The sequence below is a fragment of the Neoarius graeffei genome, chromosome 8, assembly GCF_027579695.1.
Source record: "Neoarius graeffei isolate fNeoGra1 chromosome 8, fNeoGra1.pri, whole genome shotgun sequence".
Taxonomy (NCBI): domain Eukaryota; kingdom Metazoa; phylum Chordata; class Actinopteri; order Siluriformes; family Ariidae; genus Neoarius; species Neoarius graeffei.
The window spans coordinates 46,098,297-46,116,945 of record NC_083576.1 but is presented as its reverse complement, the minus strand read 5'-3'; the positions used below and the strand labels follow the sequence as shown (position 1 = coordinate 46,116,945).

Genomic DNA, 18,649 nt, shown 5'->3' with positions numbered 1-18,649 from the left:
AATTATGAAACATTGGACCAAAAAAAGGATTTGAAAGGCCAGCAACAAAGTGTCAAACCTAACAATTTTATGATTAGAATTTATTGAATATGCAGTTTTTTATTTTATATGTATGGATGTCATGCTGAAGTCAACAACAACTACTGGTGGATGTGTGTGTGGACAGCGAGTCTGGCAGCCGAAGCACAGGGTCTTGAGCAGGTGTTACATCTAAAGGGGGCATCGGCAGAATCTGGTGCTTTCCTCTTTATTCTGGCCTAGCGTATCTGGTAGGCTCTCTCTTCCTCAAAGGAGGAAACTCCCTTTTGAATGGTAACTCTCCACAGCAAGTGGTTTTCTGCTTTTTGCTCGAAGTCACAAGCAGCAATATCACACTTTTTAAGAGAGTCTCTAACAGAGTCTTTAAACAGTTTTCTGGGTCTTCCAACTTGGCATTCACCACATGTGAGCTCGCCATAAAACAGTTGCTTGGGAATTCTATGGTCGTCCATATGGACAAGGTGTCCCATCCAGCAGAGTTGTCGTTGTATGATGACGCTTTCAACAGATGAGCAGTTTGACTTGCATAACACCTCAAGATTGGACACTTTTTCCTCCCAAGATATTGACCCAAGATATACACCTTTTTTTCCTAAGATCTTCCACAGGCTAGCACGTGGAACAGAGTCGAAGGCCTTGGTTAGATCAATCAAGGCCGCAAATAAGGCAACATTCTGCTCGACACACTTTTCTTGCAACTGTCTGGCAGCAAAAATCATACCAATTGTTCCCCGCTCACTTCTAAAACTACATTGCGACTCAAAAATGACATCATCAAGAATGGAGTGCACAAATTGGCGTTGCATGATCTTTGAGAGGATCTTTGAAGTGATGACAAGGAGTGATACACCGCGATGGTTGTCACAATCATGGGAGTCTCCTTTATGCTTATAGATGGTGACAATGATAGCGTCCTTGAATTGGTCAGGGATGTCTTCGCTAATTTTATGATTAGAATTTATTGAATATGCAATTTTTTATTTTATTTTAACCATTTATTAATCAATGTCAAAAAAAGTCAAACAAAGACCATTACTTTGGACAAATACAAAGGAATGTTAATAGCAAAGGGAGGACTAAATCTGGAATGAGATGTTCAAAAAGCACATATGGATGTGATGGTTGGGTGTCCACAAACTTTTTACCCTATAGTGTACTTTCAAGTGCTCATATAGTCTATATGTCATTAAATAGTATACTTAATGTCTTTATTTACGTGAATATACTGGATATAGTGGTGACACGGTGGTGCAGTGGTTAGCACTGTCACCTCACAGCAAGAAAGTCCTGGGTTTGAGCCCAGCAGCTGACAAGGGCCTTTCTGTGTGGAGTTTGCATGTTCTCCCCATGTCTGCGTGGGTTTCCTCTGGGTGCTCCGGTTTCCCCCACAATCCAAAGACATGCAGGTTAGCCTAATTGGTGGCTCTAAATTGACCGTAGATGTGAGTGTGAATGGTTGTTTGTCTCTATGTGTCAGCCCTGAGATGATCTGGTGACTTGTCCAGGGTGTACCCTGCCTCTTGCCCATAGTCAGCTGGGATAGGCTCCAGCTTGCCTGTGACCCTGTACAGGATAAGCTGCTACAGATAATTGATGGCTGGATGGATGGATACTGTATATAGCTATCAGATAATTAACTCACTGACTATCAGAATATTAGCTCGCTAATAGACTATGAGTAGAAAGGTATGGTATGATGTTTACTTCTTTTTTAATGCAGTAAGCTGAATATATCTAGAGAATTCCAAACAAGATTTTAAAAAATGGATTTATTAACAAGCATTATGTGATTTCTCTCAGAAATGATCAAACAATAGCATTTGAAATACTCATAATATTGCAGTCTAGCTAAGCCATGATCCTCACTATATCTGCAGTTTTCCCAGTGAATGCCAAAGAATGCGTAGATGCAATGCTGATGTTATTTATGCCTTGATGAAAAAGTAGCCTGGTTAACCTGGGAGACCAGCTAACCCTTGTTTAAAGGCCAGGCTAGTCAGGCTGCGAGAACATCAAAACAAATTAAACAAATACAGTGCTGCTTGAAAGTTTGTGAACCCTTTCGAATTTTCAATATTTCTGCATAAATATGACTTAAAACATCAGATTTTCACACAAGTCCTAAAAGAAGATAAAGAGAACCCAGTTAAACAAATGAGACAAAAATATTATACTTGGTAATTTATTTATTGAGGAAAATGATCCAATATTACATCTCTGCGAGTGGCAAAAGTATGTGAACCTTTGCTTTCAGTATCTGGTGTGACCCCCTTGTGCAGCAATAACTGCAACTAAACGTTTCCGGTAACTGTTGATCAGTCCTGCACACCAGCTTGGAGGAATTTTAGCTCATTCCTCCATACAGAACAGCTTCAACTCTGGGATGTTGGTGGGTTTCCTCACATGAACTGCTTGCTTTAGGTCCTTCCACAACATTTCGATTGGATTAAGGTCAGGACTTTGACTTGGCCATTCCAAAACATTAACTTTATTCTTCTTTAACCATTCTTTGGTAGAACGACTTGTGTGCTTAGGGTCATTGTCTTGCTGCATGACCCACCTTCTCTTGAGATTCAGTTCATGGACAGATGTTCTGACATTTTCCTTTAGAATTCGCTGGTATAATTCAGAATTCATTGTTCCATCAATGATGGCAAGCCGTCCTGGCTCAGATGCAGCAAAACAGGCCCAAACCATGATACCACCACCACCATGTTTCATAGATGGGATAAGGTTCTTATGCTGGAATGCAGTGTTTTCCTTTCTCCAACATAATGCTTCTCATTTAAACCAAAAAGTTCTATTTTGGTCTCATCCGTCCACAAAACATTTTTCCAATAGCCTTCTGGCTTGGCCACGTGATCTTTGGCAAACTGCAGATGAGCAGCAATGTTCTTTTTGGAGAGCAGTGGCTTTCTCCTTGCAACCCTGCCATGCACACCATTGTTGTTCAGTGTTCTCCTGATGGTGGACTCATGAACATTAACATTAACCAATGTGAGAGAGGCCTTCAGTTGCTTAGAAGTTACCCTGGGGTCCTTTGTGACTTCGCCGACTATTACACACCTTGCTCTTGGAGTGATCTTTGTTGGTTGACCACTCCTGGGGAGGGTAACAATGGGCTTGAATTTCCTCCATTTGTACACAGTCTGTCTGACCGTTGATTGGTGGAGTCCAAACTCTTTAGAGATGGTTTTGTAACCTTTTCCAGCCTGATGAGCATCAACAACACTTTTTCTGAAGTCCTCAGAAATCTCCTTTGTTCGTGCCATGATACACTTCCACAAACGTGTTGTGAAAATCAGACTTTGATAGATCCCTGCTCTTTCAATAAGACAGGGTGCTCACTCACACCTGATTGTCATCCCATTGATTGAAAACACCTGACTCTAATTTCACCTTCAAATTAACTGCTAATCCTAGAGTTTCACATACTTTTGCCACTCACAAATATGTAATATTGGATCATTTTCCTCAATAAAGAAATGACCAAGTATAATATTTTTGTCTCATTTGTTTAACTGGGTTCTCTTTATCTACTTTTAGGACTTGTGAGAAAATCTGATGATGTTTTAGGTCATATTTATGCAGAAATATAGAAAATTCTAAAGGGTTCACAAACTTTCAAGCACCACTGTAAGACCACCAAACATCTAAAGCTCATCTAAGATGGGACTTAAGCAGGGTGCATGTAGTTCTAGTCTGGACAGAACTATAAACTATTAGATTGGGATTAACCTCAAGTCTTTAGTTGCATAAGTATACAGGAAAAGCAGAGGGGAGCTCTGTGTACAGACGAGTGAGAATCAGACAAGGAGCTTAACCCTGTGTTCTGTTCACTAATCAGCAATGGATATGGAAATGTATAACAGTACAATTCAATTTATGTTGAGAGTGACTGACACTTTTGATTTGAAATAGTCAGAATTAAGTTGAACAAAAATTAATTTTGTTACATTTTTTTAGCTTAAACTTATGGGAATGTGCTACAGATTTAGAGATTGAGGCAGATACAAGTGCAGGTATATGTTAATTTACAGTGAAACAAAAGCAACACAAAGACTATGAAACATGAATAAGGCCAAGACAATAACATGAACACGGAACAAATAAGAGTGACACCAACTAAAGATCGACAAGGAGTGCAATACAGTGTGTGACTTAAAATACTTGTGCCAATTAGACTTGTGCATGATACAGGTGCTCATCGCCATGTGACACGATGCATGCAGTGAGCATATGATGTGAAATGGCTTGTGAATGATGCAGTCCTGCATCGTATTGGTTGTACCATGACAGAATGCAGTGCAGTTTTTTTGTTGCTTGTTTGTTTGTTTTATTTTGTTAAATATTAATATTGTGATGCCATCTAATAAGGTTCGATTACACTAATGTCCCCCCCCACACACACACACACAGAAATGTGTATGCAAAGCCTACATGTGTGCTTAGCAAAACAGAAACAGTTTCCCATTTATGTGCAAAAGCAGCACACATTGGTACAGGTGCACTGATAAAGAAAGTTGGATATATTTCTGAGTACAAAGTTAGAAGTAGATATAAGATAGCATAATGTAACATAAGGATGACACCTCAATAAGACTGTAATTGAAAAGACTTAGACGTCTGTCTCCTAACTATACCTATCTGTTACCCACAGCAAGCTCACCCTGCTGTTAGCCTGAAGCATCAGACCACACACATGCAAACACACCTTCACAATCCAGTATAAGACTAGATAAGACATCAGCTCTGTATCACAGAAAGAAGGTGGCACAATTATTAATCCATACTGTATGTACCATAATCTCCAGTGCTGATGGTTAAAGACTCAAGCCCATATTTTCCTATAGTGAAGGCTGCCAGGAGCAGTTCGTGTCCTCATTATCAGAGGAAGAAACTACTCAAGCTATGTGGGCCAGGCTCTTTATGAGCTCCTAATTGGGCTACTTGAACGGTTTCACATGGCACCATGTCAAGTAGTCATTTGGACTAAATAGAGAAGCTGAGCCAGTATAAATTACTGATAAAATACCTTGTTCCACTTTATGTGTTAGTGTATGTGGGGGAAAGGGGGTGTATTTCAGTCTGTTTCACATGTTATTTGCTGCCAGCGCAGTTGTCCAACAGCAAATCCCTGCAGGTTTCTACCCCTCTTTTACACGGTTTGTTGATGTGTTTTATTTTATTAAAGAATACACCCAGAGGCAACAGACTAAAGCAGGACAACAGCAAAAAGCAGTGCATTCTTGTCTCTCATTAATATAATATGTGGTGCAAAGACACCTTTCAAAGAAAAACATGACATCTCTTCTCCCATCCTTAAAATACACAGATTCAACATTTCAGCCTGTAATTGTAACAAAGGCAACAGCTATGAAAAATGTTATGCTCCAAACCAATCTGACATTCCACAGACAGAATATCTGTTCTGTCAGTGTTGTTCATTGTATTGTGAAAGAACAATGGAAACAGAACCTATCCATCACTAGTCCATCATAGGGCCTCATGCACACACATTCACATCCTCATTCACACTTGGGGCAATTAATCACCAATCCACCTACTCCATATTTTTGTGGGGTGGGAAACTGGAGAAAATCCATGCAGATGAGGAAAATATATGAAACTCCACATAGTTACCTGAGCTCAGGTGGCTCAGGTGTGGCTCAGGTGTGAACCAGCAGTGAACCAGCAGTTATTTAGCACAAAAGTCTTTTAGCACAAGTTCTAAAGTCTCTTAGCACAACTCTATATTCTTTAGCACAACTCTGGATAATGGTCACAATAATCGGAAAAGAAAAAAATACTTGTCTTGACATAGGAAGGGGTTTATTAGGGACTGGAAGCTGGAATTTCTGCTGCTGTGCATGTTAAGGATCAGTTGTTGATAACTGAAACGTGGACTGAAAATCGGATTCTTTGGTGTCTTTGGATATTTGTAGTAACAAACCTTGAATTGTGGGTACCTTCATAGATAACGTCGGTCATTTCTGATCATATCACAAATTCAACTGTCAATAATTATGAGTTTGCCGAATTAATTAATCAGGGGATTATATCTCTTGCCCTGCTTGACAACATGTGTTTTGCCAACTAAGAAGTAACCAACAGTTGTGATATGTACACAAATGAAAGAAACTTCCACTAAAGTATCCTAGAACGAATGGCAATTAAATAAAAGTGCAATATAAACGTTCAAGAATGGCAAAACAACCAAAATGAATATATCAATTGTTTATAATACGGCAATCGTGAAGCAAGAAGAAGATGAAGAAGAAGAGGTTACGCTAAAAAGTAAGGGTTGTTCAATCATCAAGACAAGTCTCGAAGCTGTGGCTAGTTTACAGGGAAATTCACTTTGTTGCGGCATGTTTATATTTGATTTCACCTGAATTTACAGTCCAAGATTTTTTGTTTATGAGATCGTTTAAAAAAAAAATTTAAATTAATGTCTTCCAACTTCTTAAACTGCGTGCATTTTTAGTGGCACCTTTCAAGTTGTTTTTTTTTTTCAAGTTTAATTATTTCACTTTCTTGCATTTAGAAGTCACAGCAATTATCTAAAATGTAAATAGCTTAATAAAATAATTGAAATAGCTGTACATAGTTTTCATTACTTTTGACCTTTTTTTTCTTTTGTAAAAAAATAAAATGAACAAACAAAAAAGCTTTCTTTAAACTTATCTCGTAAATTTTGCTTGTGTCAGAGACAGTGTAGGTGGATGTAAGTGCAGAAGTATATATTTATTAAAGTGTAAACACACACAAAGGCAAAGAGTCCAAATCGGCAGACAAAATCCAAATTGAGAAACAAGCAAAGGGTCGGGCAAGGCGCAAACAGGATATCAAAGGCAGAGTGAAAAAACGAGAATGAGGAACAGGCACAGGAATCAGGAAACAGGAAATCAGAAACAGGAAAAAAGGATTGGTAATGCATACTGGCATAGCATAATACTTTGCCCTGATCATGCATCAGCACAGTCCTTAAATAGGTGCACATATAGCTCCTTAATTAAGTTCAGGTGTGTATTGTTAACGGCGAGTGTGCTGGAGTCCGCTTGACGCATGTGCCGCCTGGGGTGCACCTTCAGGTACATGCGCCACAGCGCGCAGGACTAACAGAACCCCCCCCCCCCCAAAGAGCTCCCTCCGGGAGCCAAAATCCACTGGGCTCAGGTTCAGGCTCAGGACAAAACTTGGACGCCTGACTTGCACGGTGGTGTAGTGGTTATCACTGTTGCCTCACAGCAAGAAGGTTCTGGGTTTGAGCCCAGTGGCTGGTGGGGGCCTTTCTGTGTGGAGTTTGCATGTTCTCCCCGTGTCTGTGTGGATTTCCTGCGGGTGCTCTGGTTTCCCCCACAGTTCAAAGACATGCAGTTAGGTTAACATGGGGTGGTCTTGGGCTGAAGTGCCCTTGAGCAAGGTACCTAACCCCTGACTGCTCCCCAGGTGCTGTAGTATGGCTGCCCACTGCTCTGTGTGTGTGTGTGTGTGTGTGTGTGTGTGTGTGTGTGTGTGTGTGTGTGTGTGTGTGTTCATTGCTTCAGATGGGTTAAATGCAGAGGATGAATCTCACTGTGCTTGAAGTGTGCATGTGACAAATAAAGACTTCTTTTTCTTCAATGGTTTCAGACTCTAGAGATGGCTTGGGCTTGAGCTCTAGAGATGACTCGGGTTCAGGACTGGACTCGGGCTCGAGCTGTGGAGATGACTCAAACTCTGGATTGGACATGGGCTCTGGAAATGACTTGGGCTCTGTGCAGGAAGCACGCTCAGACTCTGGACTTGACTTGGACCCTGGAACTTGACTCGGATCCAGGACTTACAGTGGACTCGAGTTCTGGGCTGGATTCAAGCTCTGGAGATGACTTGAGCTTTGGGCTGGACTCTGGCTCCAGCTCAGGAGATGACTCAGGCCTGAGTGCTGGATCTGGCTCGGACTCAGGGCTGGTAGTGTGCTTGAGCTCTGGAGAGGGCCTGAGCTCTGGACTGGACTCGGACTCAAACTCTGTACTGGACTTGGGCTCGAGCTGTGGAGATGACTCTGGCTCAGGACTGGACTTGGGCTCAAGCTCTGGACTGGAGTTGGGCTCGAGCTCTGGGGATGACTTGGGCTCAAGGCAGGAAGCGAGCTTTGACTCGGGCTCCAGGCTGTACTCGGGCTAAGTAGAGGACTCAAGCTCTGGAGATGACTCGGACCCTGGACTTGACTTGGGCTTTGGACTGGACTCGGACTGTGGACTTGACTCTGGCATAGGCACTGGCTCTGGAGTAGACACTGGCACAGACTCTGACAATGGCACTGGAGCTGACTCTGACACTGGCACTGGCACGGGTTCTGGAATAGACACTGGCACTGACTCTAACTCTGGCACTGACTCTGGCACTGGTTCTGGAACAGACACTGGCGCTGACTCTGACTCCGACTCTGGCACTGGTTCTGGAGCTGGTGCTGGCTCTTACACTGGCGTTGGCTCTGGCACTGGAACAGACACTGGTGTTGGCTCTGACTTGGGTTCAGGCGCTGGCTCTGATGCAGGCTGTGGAACTAGTTCTGGTTCAGGTTCAGATGCTGGCTCTGGAACTGACTGTAGAACAGGCTGTGGGATTGCTTCTGAACTGACGGCCTTTAGGAGGTGCTCTAGAGCAAAGGCCCCCTCCGCTGCTGCGGTCCCCCTTTTCCAGAGATTCACAGATACCCTGGAGCATGGCAAAGAAAGTCTGTGAATTCCGAAGGCATGGGTGCTTGGCTCAGATCAGGTAATCCACCCATCAGCATGCTCATCCAGAAATAAACATGAGCATGAAGCTCACCCAGATAGGTTCTGGTGGCTTGAGTTCTTGGAGGTCCTCAAAGAACAGATTGCACTTTAGGCTGAATCCCCTCAGGTGATATATTCCATAGTAGGGTGCCGGGGGACTCCAGTCAGAACTCAGCTGGAAATATGAGTCGAGGGGCTGAAATAAGGACACCCAGAAGCAGCGTAGAATTGCATGCTGAAATAGTTCTGCTACGTCCATGGTGAGGCGAAGTATTCTGTCAGACACAGGGTAGGCGGATGTAAGTGCAGAAGTATATATCTATTAAAATGCAAACACACACAAAGGCAAACAGTCCAAATCGGCAGGCAAAATCCAAAACGAGAAACAAGCAAAGGGTCAGGCAAAGTGCAAACAGGATAGCAAAGGCAGAGCGAAAAAATGAGAATGAGGAACGGGCACAGGAATCAGGATACAGGAAATCAGAAACAGGAAACAAGGCTCGGTAATGCGTACTGATGTAGTGTAATACTTCGCCTTGATCGTGCATCAGCACAGTCCTTAAATAGGTGCACATATAAAGCAAAAGCACAACTTTATTCATCACACACTTGTGAAATTCCTCTCTGCATTTAACCCATCTGAAGCAGTGAACACACACATGCACACACAAGTGAGCAATGAAGAAAGAAGAAACCTTTATTTGTCACATGCACACTTCAAGCACAGTGAAATTCATCCTCTGCATTTAACCCATCTGAAGCAGTGAACACACGTACACACACTGAGAGCAGTGGGCAGCCACACCAGAGTGCCCGGGGAGCAGTCAGGGGTTAGGTACCTTGCTCAAGGGCACCTCAGCCCAAGGCCACCCCACATCAACCTAACTACATGTCTTTGGATTGTGGGGGAAACCGGAGCACCCGGAGGAAACCCACGCAGACACGGGGAGAACATGCAAACTCCACACAGAAAGGCCCTCGCCGGCCGCTAGGTTCGAATCTGGAACCTTCTTGCTGTGAGGCGACCGTGCTAACCACTTACATCACCGTGCCACCCTTAATTAAGCTCCTTAATTAAGTTCAGGTACGCGACGTTAATGGCGCGTGCTGGAGTCCACTTGACACGTGCGCCGCCGGGGGCACGCCTTCAGGTGCCCGTGCCACAGCGCGCAGGACTGACAGCTTGACTTTTCATTCTTTATCAAATTAGCAAATTGTAAATAATAAATGTGATAGGATTTAAACTTAGCACTTTATTAAAGACAAAACAAACCTGGAAGTTGGCTATAGAAGTGTACTGTGTCAGGATATGTGCTGTGTTAAATAATTTGGAGAGAGGATTGGTGACTAACATATGGGCTACATCAAACATGGCAGTTTCAATATGGTGGAGTGCAGAAATACAATCGCTTGTTTTCGATCAGAACCTTGGCAACTTTCATAAAAAAATCCATCAAACATCTTTAAACATGATCAGTAAGTATCCATAATAAAGATTAAGTGTTCTTGGATCTTGTCCTAAAGAACTTAAGAGCTGCACTAAAAGACTTGTGCTAAAATACTTTTGTGCTAAATAACCTTAAACCAGGCAGCAATGCTGGTAGTAATGCTACATGACCACTGCTGACCAGAAATGAATTATGCCCAGAAATTAAACAAATCTCAGTACATCAGTGACAGTGAGATGGCACTGATGGTGTAGTATAAATCAGCACCACTGCTAGAGCTTTTAGACATACCTACCCACCTTATATGTCTGTGGGGATTTTTTTTTTTTTTTTGGGGGGGGGGCATATTCACTGTCTTTTATGTACATTGAATGTCCTGAGCAGGAGCTCAGATTGCAGTTGCTAATAATTTATTTATGTATGTGATTGATAATGTGATTGATAATTTATTGAAGTGTTTTGTGGTCAGTGTTCTACACTGTAGTGTGTCACATGTTAATGTATTATATGACAATGCAACTTTCATAAATATTACCATATATCAGTTGTAATTATGTTCTTCACATATACCTGCAACTCTGACAATATAATTTTCAGTGACAAAACAGTTTTGAAAGTTCCTACTTTTAAAACATATTTTTGATATGTTAATTTTATTTAAGAAAGTTCATTTACAACATGTCTCTAACAGCTCAAAATGCATCTCCAGGTATTTAAAAATTGCAGAGCTTCTGGGGGTCTTGGGCGGCCCCCGGCCCCCCAGCCTTACTGGGTTGACACCCCCCCTTCCCAATTTTCTGGATCCACCCCTGTACGTACTGTAGGTGTATACTTAGAATCTATACCTCATCTTTTTTCCCCTGCAGTTTTTGGTTCACTGTCCTCTAGCCCATCTTCAGTTTCTGACCATAGTTGTTGGAAGGATATTTATGGTTGAATGACTGTTCTCCACTTAGCCCTGACATTATGATACACTCCACTGCAACATCCAATAAGATGCTACTACCTGTATAAGGATCCATCCATTATCTGTAACCGCTTATCCTGTGCAGGATTGGGCAAGCTGGAGCCTATCCCAGCTGACTATGGGCGAGAGGCGGGGTACACCCTGGACAAGTCGCCAGGTCATCGCAGGGCTGACACATCAAGACAAACAACCATTCACACTCACATTCACACCTACGGTCAATTTAGAGTCACCATTGAGCCTAACCTGCATGTCTTTGGTCTGTGGGGGAAACCGGAGCACCTGGAGGAAACCCATGCAGACATGGGGAGAACATGCAAACTCCACACAGAAAGGCCCCCGTTGGCTGCTGGGCTCAAACCCAGAACCTTCTTGCTGTGAGGCAACAGTACTAAGCACTACACCACCATGCCACCCCGTATAAGGATCTACAACTCAAATTATATCTGGTCAGTGGTAGTCCTGTGGTGATCTCATTATAATGATAGATGGTGTTGAGGAAGACTGACAAACCGCATAAAAACAGATTGGTTATAGTCAGTACTCTTACACCTACAAAGTCCACCTCAATAGCAATTGTACCTGATAAAAGTGTGAATGAATGTAGGTGTGTGGTAGGTATGTCAAATCAAATGGCAATTAATGTATATATTATACATTCAAACATATAATCAAGGAAAAGACTTGACTAACCATGGAGAGAATTAGCCAATTAGTATCATGGTGTACTAAAAATGAGAAAACCATAAAAAAAGATCTGATTTGAAGCTGACATTCTAGTCTTCCGTGTGTCAAGTCACGTTGTCACATGCTCATACTGACTTCTAGGAAGGTTTCTACAGTAGAAAACATATCACAGATTGTTTCCCACAGTCTGTAACATGACAGCACTTTGACCACATGTAAGGCCTTTCACTGTTGTCCTGAACTTCTCATGTACCACTTTCTATGCCTACTTGAGTACGGTTTGCAGATCTTGTTATTATTTAGGGTCAGACAGTTGATCAACTCTAATACACCTGAGCTAACCAATATAAAAGTTACTTATTAAACTTGCATTGTTGGAAATTAGCACCCATCAAATGTGGGTGATTTTGAGTCTCATCTCATTATCTCTAGCCGCTTTATCCTGTTCTACAGGGTCGCAGGCAAGCTGGAGCCTATCCCAGCTGACTACGGGCGAAAGGCGGGGTACACCCTGGACAAGTCGCCAGGTCATCACAGGGCGGTTGTAAAAGTAGCATAGAAAAAAGAAATAATGCAATTGTAACAGAGCTATTTGTGACATCCCCCAGCGCTGAATGAATTGCGAGTCTGCTTGTTTCACTCTAATGAGGCATACAGTCTAACTTGAGCATAGGATGCAAACTAGCACTAACTTGAGTATTGAACATTAGCTAGTGCTACTTTGAGCATAGTTAAAACAAATGGTTAAAACAAATCACCTCAGATATAGCAGCCTAGGCTAACGTTGCAGAAAAAAAAAAGGCATTACATTGCAGGGGTTACGAGGTCTGCAGAGAAAACCTCCCAAAAAACTTTTTAATGAGAAGTGGAGAAAAGCCAAACTGCCCAACTCATCAAATGTAACTTCCATCAGTTCCGTGTGTGTGTGTGTGTGTGTGTGAGTGAGAGAGAGAGAGAGAGAGAGAGAGAATATCAGTATTTTCCTGAAGGGTTTAAATATTTGACTTATGAAATAAAATAGCCTATTTACCTAAATAATCATGCTTGACTATTGTAGATCTGACTGTATTGTTTTTCACATGCAGTTACACATGTCCTGTTAAAACATGAAAGTGGCTGGGGGAAAATGAGTGGCTGGTAGATTTTTTAACAAAAATGTTCAACCCTGTAACCCAGCAGCTGGCATTACCAAATAAATTATTTTCAGCTTTGAACTCAACCTCACTCAATACCAATTGGAATGCTGACTGCACCCCAGGCCTCCTTATCCAGCATCAGTGCCTGATCTCACGAACACCCTTGTTCAGGCACGTCCCTATACTGTAGCCACATTCCAGCATTTAGTGGAAAGCTTTCCCGGAAGTAGGGAGGTTATTATTACAGCAAATTATTATACTTGAAATAGGATGTTCAAAAAAAAAAAAGGGAATGGTCTGGTGACCACAAACATCTAGCCATATTGTGTACATTATCAGAAAATATAACAGACCTGAAACTTTTTAAAAATGCTATATTTGTGGGGCACACTAAGCAGAGTTATAACATCTGTGTGTGCTAATGAAAGGAGTTAGCTTAATTTATTCTACTGATATGAGCCTCTATCTATAAAACATATCATGTCATGATAACAGACTGCAACGGTGTAATTTATAGTTTTTTTAAGCTTTTATATTCTATGTATAAAACTCAGTCATGCTCAGTAACCTTTTAACCTCAGTATTTCGTTGTACCAGTAGACCACTGAAATTACCAGATTTGAATGAGAAACGGATACAGAGAGTTGTTTTGTTTTTGTTTTTTCTCTGATGCCCTGTAGGCCAACTGGCTTCTTATGAGGCAGTTTAATGCAAGTACACTTCATCTACGACTGTGTGTGTTATATATGAAATGGACATACAAGCCCAACTCACAATTTAAGCACTGCACATACAGCAACATGGAACATGTGGTTCTCCACCCTCATGCATAGGGAGGACAGTGTAAAATGTGAGAAATCAGAACCTTAAAATGATGGGGAACTACAAAGTGTGGCTGCTTACATATTCCATTCATGTACTAAAATAATTATATTTAATGTCTTACCAGATTTCCCCACAGAATTTGGATACTTTTGAACTGCCAATGCCAGTATTTTCCCCCAATTTTATAGATATTTTTAATTTATTATAAAATGTATAGTAACATGAGACCATTTTAGGATCTATTTAGGGACAATATGTCTTTTAGTATTGCTTGTCAACTGGGAAACTTTTTTCACACAAATCTGGCAACCCTGGCAATAATCCTTATGTTAGGATCGCATACATCAGTTTTCATCACATCTAATAAAGAAATCCAACACATTAAACAGACATTGCCAATTTTGTCAATGTTGAAGAATCAGTCAACATCAAGAAAAATTGAATACTGTTTAATTGCACACTTTTATATGCCTATAACGACTTTATTTTGTAACCAACTGTCTTTTCAATAAAAGTAAAAAAATATTAATCGAATTTCCCATCATCTATACTACTGCCCTCCACACCAGTGACTTGTTGTGACACAACAGTGTTTATTTGTGTTTATTAAAATGTGTTTATTAAAATTAAAAAATGTGTTTATTTATGACACAAAAGAACTTTGTTTACATTATATGCAGAATGGAATATGGATTTCCCTTTTAGTGCCAGGTTTTTTGGCAGCTTTGTGGTTGACCAGTTCCACTACTTCACAGGCAAAGAGCATTTAGTAGGTGGTCCTCGGAGCAGTTTCTGTGATGACCTGCAGCTTTGGTAAATAAAAAGTGAATTTCACAGGCACTGTGAATGTAACCACAGGTTGTGTTGCACCCCCTGACACACATACTCCTACTGTAGTTTACTGGTAATAAAACTGCCTGTTCAAAGCTATTTTATTCCCATGTAGTTTTTTTTAAAGGCTGAAGTAGCTCTATTTTTAATTTTTATTCACTCAGGAGAGGAACAGAGAGAGAGAGAGAGAGACTCTCTGACTCTTGACTGTACACGTTGTGATTCTGGTTTCATATGGAGAAGATGAAACACAAAGCTATACATTTAAACAAGAATTTAAAAAGAAAATTCTGACCATAAAGTAACATTATCACTTGACTGAAAGAGCAAATAATGCATTTTAGCTCTAACGACCAGTGGCCTGTAACACAATTTTTTGACAATATATTACACTAACTTGTGTGTATGTGGATGACCAAAGTATATAAATAAAATAGTGATAAAAAATAAACCTGGGGTTTGCTGGATTCCCACAATTAATCCTCTGTTTAAAGTGGTCATGGATAATAAAAGACAAGTAAGAGCCCTTCTATTAAACTAGCTACTGTAGACAAACCTGTAGACACATTGTGTTGTGCTTCTCTAGTAAATGATGAATATATAGGCTATACACCACTGGCTGATAAATGTCTGCCACAAATCTGCAAGTCTGAAATGAATCTGCATGTTGCAGATGTGTTAAAGCAGCAACAGCAGTCCAACTTTACCCTGAAAATACATCCATCCATTATCTGTAGCCACTTATCCTGTGCAGGGTCACGGGCAAGCTGGAGCCTATCCTAGCTGACTATGGGCGAAAGGCAGGGTACACCCTGGACAAATCACTGCAGGGCTGACACATAGAGATAAACAACCATTCACACCTACGGTCAATTTAGAGCCACCAGTTAACCTAACCTGCATGTCTTTGGACTGTGGGGGAAACCGGAGCACCCGGAGGAAACCCACGCAGACAAGGGGAGAACATGCAAACTCCACACATCAGCCACTACGCTCGAACCCAGGACCTTCTTGCTGTGAGGTGACAGCGCTAACCACCATGCCACCCCCTGAAAATACATGCATTATTATTATTATTATAAACATGTCTTGTAGATGAGCAAAGTGGTTCATTAGACCTATTAAATCACAGGGGAAAAAACGGAGTTAGATGTCTTTTATTTTAATAGCCTACACGTAAAATAGGCCTACGTTATTTTTGCGCACTTGGTTGAGCGCAGCTCAGACAAGTATGCAGTGGTATCTGCAGTCTGACTTCATTTCGACAAGTCGAACGCGTCCAAATGTCTAAATCTGAATTGCGACATTTACCCAAAACGATGAATAATATGAATAGCCTACAGGACTGCAGTCTTGCCTTCCACAGTGCCACACAAACAGATCCGCAACCTGATGAATTTTCTAGAATGTAGTTTGAAAACCGGCTTTTTCACATACTGATAGGTCAAGAATTTTATGAGCTTAATTTAAAAAAACAAAACAAAAAACAACTCTAAGCCTTCGTTCGAAGGTGCTTGCAAAACGGACAAAAATGGCATTTCCATATACATCGTGCATATGTACATTTCAATAGACCCGCCTTATTCCAAAGCGTCAGTTAAGGACTACACATTGATCAGTTGTTACCATATACTACACAAGCACACTCACAAGACACGGCATGAGTTTATGCAACAGGGACATAAGCTAAACTTTTGAAATGCGGTGTTTTCCACCTTGTCACACTGAACGAAAGAAACAATAAAAAAAAAGTGTGAACATTTTTAAGTCGTGTCTGTCTTCCATGGTCGTACTCACATGCATAAGTCATGGAGAAGCTGCTACCCATCTTTACCATATCTACTTGAGGTACCAGTTTGGGAATGTCCTGATGCTGCGAAAGCGCAAATCGGAACACTTCATATTCGTGCGACTCGGTAGGGAATAATCCTCCTGTGCGTGAAAACAGACGGGAAAATTGTAAGCGACCATACATATTAGGTTAAATCGTATAAGTGACATCGCTGCTCTTGCTCGTTTCCATGGTATGGAATAAATGTTAGTCATCTTTTTTTAAAGAGCAATCTTACTTAGTGAAAATCGTCCATTTTGAGCACTTTAGGCACCTACAGGTGACTATTTTCGTGCACCCACCTATGTTGATATTACTTGGAAAACTCGAACCAAAGCAGAGTCCGATAACGCTGGTGCAGAGCAGAGCGATGCTTCGTTGCATATTTTTTCCTTTTGCATTTGCGGAAAGAAACAAAGACAAATCCCCAGCATGGGTATAGTCCAATGGTTCCGTTTGAAATCTGCCCGGATGTTCTAAGAACACAACCAGCACTGCGTGACCGAGCTACAAAAGAAATTGCTCCCTTCGCTCCTGCTCGCTACCGACGTCGTGTGTGTGTGTGTGTATGTGTGTGCGCGTGTTCCGTTATTCTGAGCTGTTATGCAGAGCTCTGCCTCCCAGCTATACGACTAATGCTGAAGCGCCTAAGTATCTCACACCATTGCGTGGTAGCCTGTTTCCCTACAAAATGTAAGCTACATTTGATACATTAGTTTATACATAAAAGAACCTACTTTACATAGTTCTTTACAGCACGTGTTAGGGACTCAATGTATACAATAAAATGTTTTAATGTTATATATATATATATATATATATATATATATATATATATATATATATATATATATATACTACCGTTCAAAAGTTTGGGGTCACCCAGACAATTTTGTGTTTTCCATGAAAAGTCACACTTTTATTTACCACCGTAAGTTGTAAAATGAATAGAAAATATAGTCAAGACATTTTTCTGGCCATTTTGAGCATTTAATCGACCCCACAAATGTGATGCTCCAGAAACTCAATCTGCTCAAAGGAAGGTCAGTTTTATAGCTTCTCGAAAGAGTTAAACTGTTTTCAGCTGTGCTAACATGATTGTACAAGGGTTTTCTAATCATCCATTAGCCTTCTGAGGCAATGAACAAACACATTGTACCATTAGAACACTGGAGTGATAGTTGCTGGAAATGGGCCTCTATACACCTATGTAGATATTGCACCAAAAACCAGACATTTGCAGGTAGAATAGTCATTTACCACATTAGCAATGTATAGAGTGTATTTCTGATTAGTTTAAAGTGATCTTCATTGAAAAGAACAGTGCTTTTCTTTCAAAAATAAGGAAATTTCAAAGTGACCCCAAACTTTTGAACGGTAGTGTGTATATATATATATATATATATATATATATATATATATACACACACACACACACACACACACACTTAGTGGTTAGCGCTGTTGCCTCACAGTAAGAAGGTCCGGGTTCGAGCCCCGGGGCCGGCGAGGGCCTTTCTGTGCGGAGTTTGCATGTTCTCCCCGTGTCCGCGTGGGTTTCTCCAGGTGCTCCGGTTTCCCCACAGTCCAAAGACTTGCAGGTTAGGTTAACTGGTGACTCTAAATTGACCGTAGGTGTGAGTGTGAATGGTTGTCTGTGTCTATGTGTCAGCCCTGTGATGACCTGGCGACTTGTCCAGGGTGTACCCCGCCTTTCGCCCGTAGTCAGCTGGGATAGTCTCCAGCTTGCCTGCGACCCTGTAGAACAGGATAAAGCGGCTACAGATAATGAGATGAGATATACACACACACATTATTTATATATATATATATATATATATATATATATATATATATATATATATATATAATCTCATCATCTCTAGCCGCTTTATCCTGTTCTACAGGGTCGCAGGCAAGCTGGAGCCTATCCCAGCTGACTACGGGCGAAAGGCGGGGTACACCCTGGACAAGTCGCCAGGTCATCACAGGGCTGACACATAGACACAGACAACCATTCACACTCACACCTACGGTCAATTTAGAGCAGGGGCGATTTCTCAGAGACAACAAGGGAAGCTGAGCTTCCCCTAAAATTCTCTCCCCAAACTGCGGCATCT

The 18,649-nt window shown here is 41.3% G+C and overlaps 1 protein-coding gene across 3 annotated transcripts in view; it reads right to left on the bottom strand.

The window, feature by feature from the left end:
- gria1a (glutamate receptor, ionotropic, AMPA 1a) overlaps positions 1–17,076 on the bottom strand; it is a 342,037-nt gene extending 324,961 nt beyond the window's left edge. For 2 of the 3 annotated variants that reach the window (XM_060927686.1, XM_060927687.1), the window contains exons 1-2: positions 16,832–17,076; positions 16,496–16,630 (exon numbers count right to left, since the gene is read on the bottom strand). In XM_060927686.1, the coding sequence (XP_060783669.1) occupies positions 16,496–16,630; positions 16,832–16,913 (217 nt within the window). In that variant the 5' untranslated portion in view covers positions 16,914–17,076. Of the gene's footprint in view, positions 1–16,495; positions 16,631–16,767 lie in introns of all 3 variants that reach the window. The other variant, XM_060927688.1, reaches the window with a different exon arrangement.
- Between the last annotated feature and the right edge of the window lie 1,573 nt (positions 17,077–18,649).